General features: G+C 45.0%; 1 protein-coding gene across 1 annotated transcript in view; it reads left to right on the top strand.

Moving 5' to 3' along the window:
• Positions 1-17,548, top strand: part of Mtus2 (microtubule associated scaffold protein 2) — a 358,083-nt gene that overhangs the window by 270,621 nt on the left and 69,914 nt on the right. Inside the window, exons 6-7 of the mRNA XM_052168367.1 lie at positions 4,844-4,942; positions 12,427-12,638. Of these exons, the coding sequence (XP_052024327.1) occupies positions 4,844-4,942; positions 12,427-12,638 (311 nt within the window). The remainder of the gene's footprint in view (positions 1-4,843; positions 4,943-12,426; positions 12,639-17,548) is intronic.

Below are 17,548 nucleotides of genomic sequence, written 5' to 3'. Positions count from 1 at the left end.
GGAGGTCCTTGATCCACTTGGACTTGAACTTTGTACAGGGAGATAAGAATGGATTAATTTGCATCCTTCTACATGCTGACTGCCAGTTGAACCAACACCATTTGATGAAAATGCTGTCTTTTTTCCACTATATGGTTTTAGCTCCTTTGTCAAAGATCAAGTGACCATAGGTGTATGGGTTTGTTTCTAGGTCTTCAATTCTATTCCATTGATCTTCCTGCCTGTCTCTGTACTATACAGTTTTTATTACTATTGCTCTGTTGTATACCTTGAGGTCAGGGATAGTGATTCTGCCAGAGGTTCTTTTATTATTGAGAATAGTTTTCATTATCCTGGGTTTTTTGTTATTCCAGATAAATTTGTAAATTGCTCTTTCTAACTCTATGAAGAATTGAGTTGGAATTTTGATGGGGATTGCATTGAATCTGTAGATTGCTTTAAGCAAGATGGCCATTTTTATTATATTAACTTTGCCAATCCATGAGCATGGAAAATCTCTCCATCTTCTGAGATCTTCAATTTCTTTCTTCAGAGACTTGTGGTTCTTGTCATACAGATTTTTCACTTGCTTGGTTAGAGTCACACCAAGGCATTTTATATTATTTATGACTATTATGAAGGGTGCTATTTCCCTAATTTCTTTCTCAGCCTCTTTATCCTTTGATTATAGGAAGGCTACTGATTTGTTTGAGTTAATTTTATATCCAGCCACTTTGCTAAAGTTGTTTATCAGGTTTAGGAGTTCTCTGGTGGAATTTTTGGGGTCACTTAAATATACTGTATCATCTGCAAATAGTGATACTTTGGCTTTTTCCTTTCCAATTTGTATCCCTTTGACCTCCTTTTGTTGTCTAATTGCTCTGGCTAGGACTTCGAGTACTATATTGAACAAGTAGGGAGAGAGAGAGGACAGAAAGCCTTATCTAGTTACTGATTTCAGTGGGATTGCTTCAAGTTTCTCTCCATTTAGTTTGATGTCGGGTACTGTTTTGTTGTACATTGCTATTACTATGTTTAGGTATGGGCCTTGAATTCCTGATCTTTCCAAGACTTTTATCATGATGGGCTGTTGGATTTTGTCAAATGCTTTCTCAGCATCCAATGAAATGATCATGTGGTTTTTTTCTTTAAGTTTGTTTATGTAGTGGATTACATTGATGGATATCCGTATATTGATCCATCCCTGCATCCATGGGATGAAACCTACTTGATCATGGTGAATGATTGTTTTCATGTGTTCTTAGATTCAGTTGGCAAGAATTTTATTGAATATTTTTGCATCAATATTCATAAGGGAAATTGGTCTAAAGTTCTCTTTCTTTGTTGGGTCTTTGTGTTGTTTAGGTATCAGGGTAATTGTGGCTTCAGAGAATGAATTGGGTAGTGTTCCTTCTGTTTCTATTTTGTGGAATAGTTTGAAAAATATTGGTATTAGACCTTCTTTGAAGAATTCTGCATTAAATCCATCTGGTCCTGGGTTTTTTGTTTTGTTTTGTTTTGTTTTTTTGAGACAGGGTTTCTCTGTATAGCCCTGGCTGTCCTGGAACTCACTCTGTAGACCAGGCTGGCCTCGAACTCAGAAATCCACCTGTCTCTGCCTCCCAGAGAGCTGGGATTACAGGCGTGCGCCACCACAGCCCGGCCTGGTCCTGGGTTTTTGTTTGTTTGTTTGTTTTGTTTTGCTTTGGTTTTGGTTGGGAGACTATTAATGACTGCTTCTATTTCTTTAGGGATTATGGGATTGTTTAGATCATTTATCTGATCCTGATTTAACTTTGGTACCTGATATTTGTCTAGGCAATTGTCCATTTCATCTAGATTTGTCCAGTTTTATTGAGTATAGGCTTTTGTAGTAGGATCTGATGATTTTTTTTTTTTTTTGGATTTCCTAGTATCTGTTGTTATATCTCTCTTTTCATTTCTGATTTTGTTGATTTGGATACTATCTCTGTGCCCTCTGGTTAGTTTGGCTAAGGGTTTATCTATTTTGTTGGTTTTTTCAAAGAACCAGCTCCTGGTTTGGTTGATTCTTTGTATAGTTCTTTTTGTTTCTACTTGGTTGATTTCAGCCCTGAGTTTGATTATTTCCTGCCATCTACTCCTCTTGGGTGTATTTGCTTCTTTTTGTTCTAGAGCCTTCAGATGTACAGTCAAGCTGCTAATGTGTGCTCTTTTCCAGTTTCTTTTTGGAGGCACTCAAAGCTATGAGTTTTCCTCTTAGCACTGCTTTCATTGTGTCCCATTAAATTTGGGTATGCTGTGCCTTCATTTTCGCTAAATTCTAAAAATTCTTTAATTTTTTTATTTCTTCCTGACCAAGTTATCGTTGAGTAGAATGTTGTTCAGTTTCCATGTGTATGTGGGCTTTCTGTTGACTTTGTGGTTATTGAAGACCAGCCTTAGTCTGTGGTGATCTGATAAGATACATGGGATTATTTCAATTGTATATCTGTTAAGGTCTCTTTTGTGGCTGAGTATATGGTCAGTTTTGGAGAAGGTACCATGAGGTCCTGAGAAGAAGGTATATTCTTTTGTTTTAGGATAAAATGACCTATAGACATCTGTTAAATCCATTTGGCTTGTTTATTGTTGGTTCAATAGTCCCCAAACAGCATTACCTGCTGCATTCCCCAAACAGCTTCATTACCTGCTGAAGATCCAATGTCTGGACCTGGGAGCCTCCAGGGGCCATTTCACACTCAGTCCACCCCACAGAAGGAATGTGAGCCCTTCCACCCAAGTCACCATGCTGAGAGAGGCTTCGGGGCAGTGTGTGTATGTGTGTGTGGGGGGGGGGTTGTTATAGAGGTAACAGGAAACAGAAGCTTGGTGGAGGAGAAATGAGCAGACAGTGAGAATGATTAGGCAAACCAGGCAGACTTGGGACAGGTTGAGCCTCAGCCCAGAGAATTCTGGGATCACACCGCCAGGCCTTCTTGTCTGTCGTTCTGTGCAACACAGAGTCTATTGCATACCAGGGTTGACCTCTCTTGCTTTACTATTATTGTCTTAAAATGGAAATAATGCGAAGTCATCAAAAATAAATAGTTTAAGCTATTCAACCCTACTGCTTAGAATTTAGCAGGACTAAGCCTCTAGAAACCTTAATACAGGTGCTATTTTGTGTGATAATAGACAATATCTTGAATTCTGTTCAACAGCTAATATTTTTGTTTATTGAGGGTGTCTTTCCATTTCAGCACAATATTACTTTTAATGATGGCATAGTACTCCATGGCTTGAATGTGTGTGTATGTGTGTGTGTGTGTGTGTGTGTGTGTGAGAGAGAGAGAGAGAGAGAGAGAGAGAGAGAGAGAGAGAGAGAATTTAGATCCTCTTCAATGTGAATTTTGTTGATATTCACATATTCATTGTTGTGAACGGTACTGTCTTTGAGCACATGTTTTGCATGTCCGGAGAAGTTTGCTCCATAGTGAGATTTGCAGAAGTGGAATTTCAAAGTCAAAGCTTACGTTTCCAGTACTTAAGTTTCCAGTTGGGCTATAGCCCGTGCTCTCTGAGAGAGGGATAGGAAACTCAAACCAGGCTAAATAAATATTCACGAGTAGCTTGCCTATAAAGAAGAAAACATGCTTGGAGACTTTGGAGGCAACTCATGTTTCCCTACTTGGTTCACTGGAGTCTTGGTCTCTTTCCCTATTTGTTGATCTAACATAAAAGCAGAGGGCAGGAAGGGAATGGTGAGATTAGCGCTGTGGTGGTCGCCTGGGATACCTGGAGAATGGAAAGGGGGCTGAGGTGTCCAGGCCTCCAAGGCACAGCCCTCTCTGAAGCCCAGAGAGGCCTCAGCAGACCTTCAGTACAGGTGCACGCACAGAAACCCTCAGTAATTTTCTCAAGATGACGGAGCCGGAAAGGAGGTGGCGGGAGTGTGTGTATTCCAACATGTTAAAACCTAAAACTACAGGCAGCAAAAGATGGTAATGCAACGTTTGAATCGGCAAAATTTAAATATCAGGGCAAGGGCTGCTCTGCAAAACGAACGAAGAGCTCTTACATATCCGCGAGAAATGGGCTTGCGGTTAGGTCACGGTTGAACAAAGACACACATCTGATTGCTGTGCAGCCCTTTGGTGTCTATCGGTAACTCCATGCCTGACTTGTCAGCGCCGGCGGGGTGTGGGCCTGGAGAATGTTCTCGCTCACCCTGTCCGGTGGGAGCGTGAATGAGTGGTCACGTAGCAGGCAGTTCAGTTGCAGCCTACCTAGCAACATGGAGGATGAGCGGACTTCAGCTTTCAGAGAGAAGGAACTCTGCCCCCAGTCATCTCGCACCTCTAGATCACACCCTTGCCAGGTTATCCCTCTTGCAGAGCATGCTGGGATAGCCTGAAGGCTGAGCTGCAGGGGGGGGGGGGGGGAAGGGGAGGGGGGAGGGGAGGGAGGGGCAGCAAACTCTAGGTCACCTCTGAATGGAAATCAATTAGAGGTCTCCCTAGCTAGGACAGCCAGAAGGTATTTTTTTTTATCTATTGTTCCTCTCCCTGTCTTCAGTTAACCAAATTGGTGCCTAAGTACAGAGAAATTTTAATTCCTGGATGTCTTGTGAGGTCACTGTTTACTGAGACCCCCGGGAAGTAAGAGGTGTTTTTGTCAAACCAGAGACATGTGGGCCCATTTCTGGGGACACTTAGACCTAAATTCCCTGTGTTATAAAAGGACATCACTCTCCCAGGCACGTTGACTATAACAAATTACCCAGCTATTTTCTTGTCGTTCTGTTTTTTTCCTGTTATTACGTAGTCTGTTCCACAGTAGCCTGTGTTGTGGCTCGGAGCATAACTGGTCTTTTCTCTCTTCTGTTCCTCTTTACCATCTGTAGGAGCAAAGAAAGAATTGCAGAAAGATCCAGAGGCCAAGAAGCCTGCTGTTTCGTCTCCCAAGAGGACGGCATCTGCTGCTACTAAACTTCACTCCCCAGGTACTTACACATGTGGTCTGGCTGGAGAGTGAGGCCTGCATTTGTTGCTGAGTTCGTTCAGATGGTGTAGATGCATGAACACCAGCCTGACACACACACAGGCTGGTTTTCCTCATTCCATACAAAAGGAACCTATAAAAACCAAGATGTCATGTCATGAGAGACTTTCTTTGCAAAGGTATATATACTCTTATGAGAACATATAAAAATAATTCAGTAGGAAAAAAAATCACACTTTGAGGGTCTAAGCCCAAGAAGTAATACTTCATAAAAGAAAGAAAAACAAACCTCCCAACTTTGAGCTGGGAGGTGGTAGCACACACCTTTGATCCCAGCACTTGGGAGAGGGAAGCAGGCAGATTCCTGTGAGTTCGGGGCCTGTCTGATCTACAGAGTGAATTCCAAGACAGCTAGAGCTACATGCAGAAACCCTGTCTTGTAAAAACAAAAATAACCAAAAACAAAAAACAAAAAAACCACCTACCTTTGGACTGCTTCCAGCGCAGCCGTAAAATATAAGAATGTTTTGTAGGTTGAAATGTGGAAATATCTATATTAATGAAATGCCAGACAATTAATAATTAAAAATCAATAACTAATGCATGGTAAAAGCACCTATATGTATAAAGTGTACATCTTGGTCAGTTTTGACGTGGGCACTCACCTGTGGACCTACCACCTTTCAATCATGAGAACACACACATCCATCTTCTCCCAAAGGTCATGGTATATACCTTGTCAGGCCCCTGTGTTCAGCCCACCATATCCCCGACCCAACCCCACCCCACCCATCTCTGGTCTGTTCTGTCACAGTAGTTTGTGTTCTCTAAAGTCTCATGTAAATGGAATCACATGATACGTTGCTATTTTACTGTCTTCTTTAATCACCCCGTTCTTTTCATTGGTTAATTAATATTCTGTTGCTGTGATAAATCGCTGTGCCCTGTAGGAGAGGAGGAAGCCCTGAGCGAGTGAATTCCTGAGTCCATGTGAGTCCGGGGCATGGGTTCAGCATGTCCAGGACCCCACCCCCCACGGTCTTGGTCTCAGAGGGAGACAGTGCGTGCAAGATGTCCACCATAGCTTTGTCCCCCAGGTGTTTAAGGACTGAAGACCATTCCCCTACAGACATCCCCCACTGAGATAGTTAAACCCAGCTATCTGTTGAGCTGTATGGAATAACCCCACCTTGCTATATAATAAACATGCTGAACTTCTGGTACTTGGCTGGGATCCATCCAAGATCCCAGACCACCCATTCTAGCTTTGTGTCTGTGTGCTTGTCTGTCTGTCTTTCATTTACTGTCCATTCCAGTCAGGTATAAGTTCCTAAAGGCTGTGCAAAGATTTGTCAATGACAAAGGCAACTTACAGGAGAGTTTATTTGGGCTTACAATTCCAGACAGATAAGAATCTGTCACAGGAACACCCCACTTCTGGTACCAATTTTTCTTAGTCAGGGTTTCTATTCCTGCACAAACATCATGACCAAGAAGCAAGTTGGGGAGGAAAGGGTTTATTCAGCTTACACTTCCACATTGTTGTTCATCGCCAAAGGAAGTCAGGACTGGAACTCAAGCAGGTCAGGAAGCAGGAGCTGATGCAGAGGCCATAGAGGGATGTTTCTTACTGGCTTGCTTCCCCTGGCTTGCTCAGCTTGCTTTCTTATAGAATCCAAGACTACCAGCCCAGGGCTGGCACCACCCACAATGGGCCCTCCAACCCTTGATCACTAATTGAGAAAATGCCCCACAGCTGAATCTCATGGAGGCAATGGAAGCTCCCTTTTTCTGTGACAACTCCAGCCTGTGTCAAGTTGACACACAAAACCAGCCAGTACAGTAGCTTTCAATAAAAAAGCTAGGTGCTCACAACCCCTCCTGTAAGCAGAAAGCTTAAACAAACAAACAAACAAACAAACAAAAACCAGGCACTGAGGATAATAGGAGGCTTTGAAACCTCCAAGCCAGCCCCTAGGGAAGACTTCTTCCAGCAAGGCCACATCCCCTAAACCTCCCCAAACAGCAGCTGCAGCTGAGGACCAAGTTCAAATACATCAGCCTATGGAGAACATTCTCATTCAAACCACTATGCCCCGCTTACTTATTTCCCTGACAGTGGTCCCCTGGGGCCGATTGCCTACTGGAACCAAAGTCAAGCAGCTACTGTGTTTGTGGGTGTCGTGATGTGGATAACTGCACTCATTTCTCATTGGTAAACAAATACCTGAGTGGCCGGATATGTGGGTTGTGTGGTAATGAAATGCTTAACTTCTTTCAACTGGGCCAAAGTTGTTTCCTAAAGTAGTTTGCCGCTTGCCTTCTGGGTGGTGGGGCATGAGGGTTTGGTTCCCTGCTTCTTGCCAGTGCCCGCTGTGCCCGCACACACAGTGAGGCCGCTCCTTCACGGACCTGTTGTTTATAAAGGATCAGACACAGGACAGAGAGAAGCATCCAGGTGAAGGTCCTTAGCATGGGAGCCAAAAAAGCCTCCCTCCCCACTCCCCCAGTGTCAGCATCTCCCTTTTGCTTTGGAACACGCTCCATAGGTTTGTCTAACCAGGCAAGAAGTTCTCTAGACCCTGTGGTTTAGGGGCGCTTAGAAACTGTCAACATTTCAGCGGAATTAATTACTTGCTCAACCCCCAAGCCTCCTTCCTCCTCAGAGGTCAAGGGGGATCAAATAAACTTAGGCAGAACGAAGGTGAAATATCCCACAGGCCAATCAGATGGAGACAATTCCTCAAACAAGGTTTCCTCTTCCCCAGGAACAAAACCAACCAGCCTGGCAGAAACTCCCGGCAAACAGCTGCCAATACTAAATAGGAAAATATCGTTCCATCCTTCAAAACCTTCTGAACTGTATTTACTCATAAAAATAAAGCTCTCTTCAAGTCCGCAAAGGACTTGGCTTATGTGCCCGTGGGTTCTGCTTCTGTAAGGACAATGACCAAGTCCGCCAAGGACTTCTCCAACTGAGAAGCTATCAAAGCCGTGTCCAGTCCTTGCTTCCACCTTGTTTACAAGTGTGAAGGTCATGGCCCCCTGTCACATTATCAACGTGGGGACGCCAGCACAGCTCCGTGGCTGTGTCCGATAAGCTTTCCAGATCTAATTAAATCGCCCCGTTTCATCCACAGCAATCCCCTGGGTAGTGACCGAATGGTGCAAATGAATTTTTAATACTCGCTTTCCATTTTCAAACACCACGTCCACCCCAGTGCTCAACGTCTGCACGGAAACCGTGCGAGGCTCAGCCTTTGCACGCAAACAACTGTTGACTTTCACCTTTGTGCTGATGTCCAGTTATTGGCTTCTCCCTGGGGGTAAGCTGTCACATGTCGTTGAGGTCAGCATAGCGTCCTTTTGCCCTAACCTGATTTATGCAGTCAGTAGGATGGCTCGAAAGAAACTGACTGGGGCAGGATTCAGGCAGCGGGAGTTCAGATTAGCCCCACCCATGAGGGAACAAGAAGTGGCTTGGGTAGCGAGGAGCCAGAGGACCGGGTGATGCTTCCGTTTAGACAGTGATTGGCTGCAGCCCCGCCATGAGCCTGGTTCCATGCTCGCCCACAGAACCCTGCATGACACCAGACACAGAGAAGATGTTCAATAACAAGAATCAAGTATTTGGGGCCCTAAAAATCCTAGCGTGAAGCATTCATCAAAAATCAGCTTTCTGGCCTGGCAGTGGTGGCGCACGCCTGTAATCCCAGCACTTGGGAGGCAGAGGCAGGCGGATCTCTGAGTTCCAGGACAGCCTGGTCTACAGAGTGAGTTCCAGGACAGCCAGGGCTACACAGAGAAACCCTGTCTCGAAAGACAAAGAAAAAAACCAGCTATCTGTAGATCACGGCGAGACAGTACTCATGTCGGTTTTTGAACTTTGGTAATTTAAAAGTAGAGCTCTCGCGGGAATGTAGGATCCTTGCATGATACTGAAAAAAATTGTCAGTTTGTACATCCACAGTGACCACTGAGATTCGCCACCGCAAACCCTTTTTTTTTTTTTTTTTTTTTTTTTTTTTTTTTTACTAATAATAACTAATAATAGTGAACTCCGCAGTCAACCTGATTGCTTGGCGCTTCCGTCCTAATGCCTCGGCTCTAGGGACTGGGATTTGGATAAACCATGACAGTTGCAGAGGAGTCAACAAGAGTCCTAAACAAGGACTTTTCGCTGGGTGTGTCACAAAGTAGCTAAGCTTATTGTGTTGGTCCCAAAAGTTGATGTTCTCGGGCGGCCTCTGACGTGGATAGGGTTGTCGGTGGCTAGGCGCCCCCTAGAGGTGAAACGTGAGCTGACCCGTGCACTCAGTCGAGTTCTGGAACTTTGGGGTACTTGAATGAAAGCAACAGAATAATAATACCCATTTAAAAGTGACTTTCAATGGTAGCATTTCACTGGCTCCTTTTATGGTCTATGTTTATGATGTACATTATACTGAGTATATTTTTTTAACCTAATGATAACTATTCTGGATAGTTTTATGTCAACTTGACACAAACCAGAATCACTAAGGGTGGGGGGACCTCCATTGAGAGAATGCCTCTGTAAAAGCCAGCTGTAGAGCATTTCCTGGATCAGTGATTGATGGAGGAGGGCCCCGCCCATTGTGGGTGGTCCTGGGTTCTGTAAGAAAGCAGGCTGAGCAAGATAGGAGAAGCAAGCCAGTCAGCTGCACCCTCCGTGGCCCCTGCCTCAGCGCCTGCCTCCAGGTTCCTGACCTGGTTGAGTTCCTGTCCTGGCTTTCTTCAGTGATAAACAGTGTGGAAGATGTGGAGTGTAAGCCAAATACATTCTTTCCTTCCCAACTTACTCTTTGGTCAAGGTGTGTCACTGTAGCCATAGAAACCCCAGCTAAGACAATAACAACAACACTCTTAAATATGGTCAGTGCTGGGGCTGGAGAGATGGCTCAGCAGGTAAGAGCGCTTGTTCCTCTTGCAGAAGACCTATGTTCGACTTCCAGTCCCCCACAGGACAGCTCACAACTGTCTGTCTGTAACTTCAGTTCTAGAGGATCTGACGCCCTCTTCTGGCCTCTATGAGCGCTGCACTCATGTGGGGCACACACAGACATGCAGGCAGAACACCCATACATATGAAATAAAATTTGAAAAATATATGTGGTAGGTTATGGAAACCTTCCCAGACAATAGTGAACCTGATGGTTAAAAATGTAAGACAGGAGGCTGGGGAGACGGCTCAGCCATTAAGACATACTGCTCTTGCAGAGATGCTGAGTTCAGTGCCCATGTCAGGTGACTCACAGCTGCGCATCAATCCAACTTCTAGGCCTTTTCTGGCCCGTTTGTGTGCTCACACACATGCTCACACGAGCACATGCATATATACAGAAGTAAAATAAGATAAATCTTTATATATTTTTATATGTTAAATATGCAGACATAATTATATATTAAATTTACAATTATAGTAATATACATTTTATATATGAAATAAATGAAATATATTAAACACACACACGGCAATGTGAATGGGCTAAGACACATTTTGCTGTTGTTACTTTTCACTTCTGAATGAAGTACCTTCAATCATAAAGGCGCCAGGTGCCAACTGCAGAAGCTCCTTAACTAAAGTACTAGCATGTTTGAAAAAAGTCGCCAGCCATCTCACAACCGTAAAATGACGAACAGTGATTTGGGGAGAAAAGGAACTTTAGACCCAGACTCCAGAGGGTCGCGGCAGTAATCTCTCCCCCCTCCTTCTCTGAGAAGTTGAAGGAAACTGGTTTTAGTTTTTCAATTCTGAGAACGCCATGGTGACGCACGCGCAATTCAAGACCGAGCTGTCGAAAACGTACTAGTGCTTTTTCTTGAATAGAACATATTTTTGATCACACGAAAGACAGTTTTTGGGGTGCAGTTCCTCCGCCTGAGTCCCAGAAATTAGCGCCATGTTGCCCGTGAGGTCTAGCACAGTCTCGGATGACTTAAGAGAAAGATGATCCCATTAACATTATCAGCCTGCGCCTGAGTCACCCGTTGGATGGTCACCTTGCTTTGTGTCCCTGTGCGTCAGACCCTGCATTTGCATCTTGCTCCCTGGGGTTTTAGAAAAGGGTGAAAATCAGAAGAGAAAAGAACCCCTGGAAGACTTCAGGTGACATAGGGACATCGGCCTGGACACAGGGAGACTGCATCTGAGATCCTGGCCACCTGCAGCCCCCTGGATACCTCGGGACAGCATTGCCTCTGCGCCTCAGTGGGGGATGGTGGTCCAGGGGTCCTCGGCCAGGATGACCTTGTGTGCCCTGAACTCTTTCCCGGGGCTTTTCCTTCCTCAAACTTCAGCCCAAAAGGCCCCTCTTCTGTACCTCCCTAACCCTGCCCTCAGCCCCAGGAACCCAGCTTCCGGTTCATTCAGTGAGCTAACTTCCGGTTCCTATGTGAGCTCTCATTCGCCTCAAGAGTAGTGTGGAGAAGGATCGGTTCCTTCACACTGCGATGGGAACATGCAGACTTCAGGCAGGTGATGAACCGCCTGGCATCTCTGGAAAGATCACTCTACTTGTTATGTAATGAAGATTAGAAGGGGGATGGGGGAGGGGTGCTGGAGAGATGGCTCAGTGGTTAAGAGCACTGACTGCTCTTCCGAGGGTCCTGAGTTCAAATCCCAGCAACCACATGGTGGCTCACAACCATCCGTAATGGGATCTGACGCCCTCTTCTGGGGTGTCTGAAGACAGCTACAGAGTACTTGCATAAAAAAAAAAAAAAAAAAAAAAAAAAAGGATGCCTTGGACCAGATTTGTAGCTGTGGGCATGATAGGAAGTCACACTGGGCCTCCCCCCAAGACATTGGTGTAGTGGGAACTAAGCCCCAGGAATAGATGCTATCACTTGACCTTGACGGTGCCCAACAAGGTCACAAGAGGAGGGCAGGAAGGGGCTTGCAGCATTACTCTCTGATACTGAGGGAGGAGCGGCCGTGCTCTCAGAAGCCGGGTGCCGGCTTGATTTCCCAGCAGACCTTTCTCTAAGGGCGATAAGTACAGAAAACAGCTTCAGTTCAGAAAGTGAAGAACGTAATGTGAAACCCCGCAGCGTCCGCCTCGAGTGCCGATTCTGACTGTCCGTAAATTCATTACGAGGAAACGGGCTGTGGGCCTTTGGCTGTTGGATGCTTTTATTTACAAGGTCTTTCTAATAATGTTTATTCATTGTTTAAATCCTCTTTAAGAAACAAGAAAGAAAAAAAAAAAAAAAAAAAACGTCTTTCCAAGCAGGCCTTAAAGAAATGGAAGCTGAAAGAAATTTGGTGGTGTGTTTGTTACTGTTTTCTAAGCGTAAACTTTGCACTTGAAACCATGTAAACAAAATAAATAATTTCAGTCCCTGCCCATTGTGTCTGTTTAATACTTAAAATGACTAACCACGGGCTGTTCCTTCCCTGTCCCACGGGCCTGGGGAGCTTCTGTGAACGGAATATCACCAGTGATTCTCTTCCTTTCTTCACAGGGCACCCGAAGCAGAGGACCGCACCTCCTCGAAACGAGTTCGCACCCAAGCCTGACCCGCAGGCCCGGGAGGCGGAGCGGCAGGTGGTCCAGCGACTGAGGGACAGGTGTGAGTGGCAGGCCAGGCAGCTGGCTCTGACTCGAAGGGAGCTGAAGAAAGCCGTCCACGGCTTCGACGCCCTGGCTGTGTCCACTAAGCATTTCTTTGGAAAGGTGAGGCTGTGTCTGTGACTGTCTGTTAACTCTGTGGGTGCTTGAACTAATTAATGCCCGTCGCTGGGAACGGTGTGTGTGGTAGTTAGGGTTTGGGGCTAGAGTCGACGCTTGTTGGTCATATGGAATTTCCTACAGCATTCTAGAATCTTCCGGGAGCCCAAAACTGGCCAAGAAAACTAGTCTAAAGAGAAGAATAAATCACCTTGATTACAAAAGAGAAAAGTGGGCCAAAAATTAAGAGGAAACCTACAGTGGCCTTGAAGACGTCGCTGTTGATGGGAAATGAACGTGGGTGGGCCTCTGAGCCCTACAGCATGGCGGGCGAGGGCAATGTCTTATGCTGACTGGCTCTCAGGGGCTAATCCATTCCCACAAGACATGAATTCTTTTCCAAGGCCCCTCTTCGCAGTACATGGGCTACCACATTTCAGTGGGAGACTTTGGAGGATGAGCCGTTCGTTCTCAAACCCTAGCAACGGGTGAGCATTCTGGGCTCCACATGTGGGCCGTCTGGTGTCTAGGAACAGGAGTAGGGGTGAAAGTACAGGTGTCAATGCCTCCTCAATAAGAAAGGGAAGTGCCTACCACTGTGGCTAATTTGAAGTCAGTAAAACAGGACATTAAGTTTTTCTGGGACCACTTCTTCTCTGGTCACCTGGGCTACACCGTACAGGGTCTCTGTGACCTTCTGCCACCCCCCCCCCCACCTCTTTCGCAGAAACTCAACCTGCCCTTTTTCCTCTCAGTCTTCTCTCTCTCTCTCTCTCTCTCTCTCTCTCTTCCTGTTTGCTGGACGTGGTAGCAGAGTCACCTGCCGATCTGTTGTTTTGGAGGCTGGCAAACTATACAGATAGTTGTTAAACTTCATTTGTACCAAGATTCCAGCCTCCTCCTCCCCAGCTAAAAACTGTCACACCAGCAATGAATGATCAATTTAGATTCCCCATTGTTTTGGACTGGTCCTATCGGTGTCAATGAAGAGTAACAAGTATCCACAATCCATCCCTTCACGAATGATAAAAGTTGCGAATGCATCTTTGAGGTGTCGGGGAGGCGTGTCTCACCATAGCATGCAGGGGATGACTGTCCTGCGGGAGGAGTGGAAAGTTTCCCTTTGGCTGGATACAAACTTTCCACGGACTCTCAAGTCTTCAGTATGTGCTGAGCCGGGTAGCTACAGTTACACCATGACACTTCCTGCCTGTGACTCCTCTTTCCACATGGCCTCCTCGGTGTCACACCAAAGCCTTGGTGATGTTTCCTATGATCACATCCCAGGGGCACGGATTGAGTCTTTGAAAAGTTGAATCTTATGGCGCCATAACAAGTCAGAAGTCACTGCGCCAGAATTAAGGTTTCACGTAGTCTCGCAATTCTCTGCCCCGGAAAACCACCTTGCTGACCACAAATTGTTTTCCTCCGTGGCACGCACAAGGCTGTTCAGTAAGAAACCCAGTAGGGCTTTCCCCGTAAGGCCCATAGCGTGCTGAGTGGCAAAATGTAGCGGACTGGAGAGGCACCAGGCCAAGCAGCGGAAATGCTACCTGTGCTTCCGGGAATCTAAACAGGGCCCTGCTCTCCATGCGTGTGCCATTATCCCTGACGGGGACAGCGGCCTTGTGTGTGGCATTGTGGCTGCACCTCTCCCGAATCTTGGCTCTTTTCCTTTTCTGATAGGACAGATGCTTCTTCTTTGTGAGGCCATTGTGAGGATGTAGTGAATTGAGGGGTAAAGATACTTAATGGGAATCCTTGGGAATGGTCTTCTGTGAGTGCAAGGAAAACCACCGTATGGGTTCTGCTGTCGGGGGGGGGGGGATTAGACATGTATGACACGTGGGGAGGGGACACTAAACCTGGCCACTTAGATGTCATTACACAGGTGGTGCGTCTCCGATTTGACATTTGAATATGAAATGTTCCAGTACCTGAAACCTTTTGAGGACTGACAGGGCACAAGTGTGAAATTCTACTGGAGCTTCTGAGACTGGCTGCACTTTTTAAATATCGTCCAAAAAAGTACCTCCATCTTATGCTCAGAGAGTGAGAATCTTAAAGGCAGCTCATGTTCAGACTCGGATCCCATCCCCAAGATAACTTATGTGCACCATAAAAACATTCCCAGTTCTAAAGAAGGAAAAGGAAATATTTCTATCCCCAAGCATTTAAGGAATACCGACTCTTTACAACAGGCGTTTTGGCTGGTCTAATGAGTTCAGTTGCTATAGTAAATTTTTCCTGAGTGTTGAATATACCTTGAAGGATATACTGGAAATTCATCTCACCACTGGGAACAGAAACGCTCAGATAGACTCCCTGGCTTGGCAGAATAGTGGTGGAAATTGTCAGTTCTGATAGCTTCAGTCCCGAGCCCAGGGATTCTGAGATGCCACATTTAGGTGCCAACGTAGCCTCATACCTGCCTGATGTAGCAGCTCTGTCCCTGCAGCAGGTCATGTTCCTCAACAGGCCAAGCAGACCTGCCAAAAAAGGGGGGGGGGATCACCACAAACCTCCAGGGACGTGGTAACCAGTATGACCCTCCTGGTCTCACTTCCCGGGGTCCCACTGACAAGCTGGAATCTTTTCTTGTTGTTCGTCCAAATGTTAACCCGTAGCTCCCTCTGGTGGTGGGTCCATGAGATAACAAGACCGTGGTACTGTGCAATACAAAATGTTTCACCTTCTTATGTACAGGGCCATGTTTATTTCCATTTTTAATACAATTTATTATATTGATTCAATATCTTAATATTTGGTTTTGTTTTGTCGTCAGCTCCAAGTGTGATGATAGATTGTGACTTTTGCTTGTTAGTTATTATAGATTAGTCAGAAAAGGCGTGGGAGTCCATGCCAGTGAATTGTCTCTGTGGATCTTAGATTTTCGTCGCTATTACTGAGAACCTGAAGCAATCCTGAGATATATATTGGAGAAAAACACTCGTGTCACAAACCAGGGAGCTAAAGGAGAAAGAAGAAGGGTTTTGAGGTCCCACGGACCAGCCCAGGGGATCCTCAATACCTCTAGGCCTTTCCTCCACTTTCCCACAGTACCCCATCATTTCCCAGTCTGCACCAAAGCCTAAACACCTGGCCCAACCATAACATGCTAGTTCCAGAGAATATAACAATCTCATTGCATTTGCTGTCTTGTTATTCCTTTTTATTTATTCTCTCGCATATTATGTGTCAACTGCATTGAAAAACTCTTAATATAAAAGAATGGAAAGAACAAAAACTCAAATCCCCATAGTTATATTTACATTTTGTTAGTATTCTACTCACCTAGTTTTGTGTACATTTTTTTAAGATCTATTTATGTGTGTGTGTGTTCCATCGACCTGTGCACCCCAATGCCAGAAGAGGGCATCAGATCCCATTACAGATGGTTGTGAGCCACCATGTGGTTGGCTGGGAATTGAACTCAGGATCTCTGGAAGAGCAGCCAGTGCTCTTAACCCCCTCTCCAGCCCAAATTTGTATATGTTTTATTGTTAATACATAGAGATAAGTTTTAAATATATTTCACCTGCAACAGCGGAGATCCTTGGGCTACTGCCTCTACCATGTGAAAGGGTCCGTGGATGACTTGGAAATTTGGAAAGTAGGCAGGGTTCACAGGTAACAGCTGAGCCCCTGTTGACTGACGGACGGTCAATGCCTGAGATTCTAGAGACATTATTCCAACCCTCACTGAATTCTTCCAGCTGGTATAGCTATCATCCTTGTGTGACATTTGGGGAAACTGAGGGAGATGCAGGTCTCTGAGGACAACATAATGTTGTTCGTTCTTCCAATGAGATGGTGTCCTTTTTAGCACAAACACCGTGTAGGGAGAAAACTGGGTTTCAGTGGACACTTTAGAAACCCGGCTTGCCTGAGCGGCCAGAATCTGGTCAGAGTGAAACTCATACCTTTCAGATCACCCGGGATGAAGAGCTGTGTGTGCAGACCGGCCAGAGTGTGGCAGGGCACACAGTTGCAGGCTGTTCCGCCCAACCTTTGGGCATTCATGGCGTCTACAACTCCCGAATCTCTACTTAAATGTCACTAGAAATTCTTGTGTTTTTCTAATTAATTTATTTTATTATATGCATATGAGTGTTTGCCTGGATTTTATAAATGCACCATGTTTGTGCCTCGTGCCTTCAGAAGTCAGAAGAGGGCATCAGATCCCAGGGAGTTGGAGTTACAGATGTTTATAAATCTCTGTGTAGGCGTTGGGAATCAAACCTGGGTCCTCTGCAAGAGCAGCCAGTGCTCCTAATCACCGAGCCAGCTCTCCAGCCCTGGTGGGGGATTTCTTTTTAGAATAAGTTAGATATCAAAAACTCCATGAAAGGAAAACAAGTTAAAGTATTAATCTGCATTTTAAAAACTAATTGCTGCCTAATTCGCCCTTTTGCCTAGGTTCTAAAATACATTTTCTGTGAGGAATGGACTCACTAGAATTTGATTTTTCTAGAAACTGGGTTACTAACAATCTAACTTCAGTTTTTTGGTTTTTGGGGTTTTTGTTTTTTGGGGTTTTTTTTTTTTTTTGGTTTTTTTGTTTGTTTTTGGTTTTTTTTGGTTTTTTTGTTTGTTTTTGTTTTTTTGTTTTTTTGTTGTTTTTTGTTTTGTTTTGTTTTGTTTTTTTAGAGACAGGGTTTCTCTGTGTAGCCCTGGCTGTCCTGGAACTCACTCTGTAGACCAGGCTGGCCTCAAACTCAGAAATCCTCCTGCCTCTGCCTTCCAAGTGCTGAGATTAAAGGCATACACCACCACTACCCAGAGTTCAAATCCCAGCAACCACATGACGGCTCACAAGACAGCTAGAAAATAAATCTTTGAAAAAAAAGAAAAAACAAAAAACAAATCAGTTTCATATTTTAATAAAGGAGAACAACTAACTATGTAACTTCAGG

The sequence above is a fragment of the Apodemus sylvaticus genome, chromosome 22, assembly GCF_947179515.1.
Source record: "Apodemus sylvaticus chromosome 22, mApoSyl1.1, whole genome shotgun sequence".
Classification (NCBI taxonomy): domain Eukaryota; kingdom Metazoa; phylum Chordata; class Mammalia; order Rodentia; family Muridae; genus Apodemus; species Apodemus sylvaticus.
The sequence above is the reverse complement of the archived record's forward strand: the minus strand, read 5'-3'. Positions and strand labels throughout refer to the sequence as shown.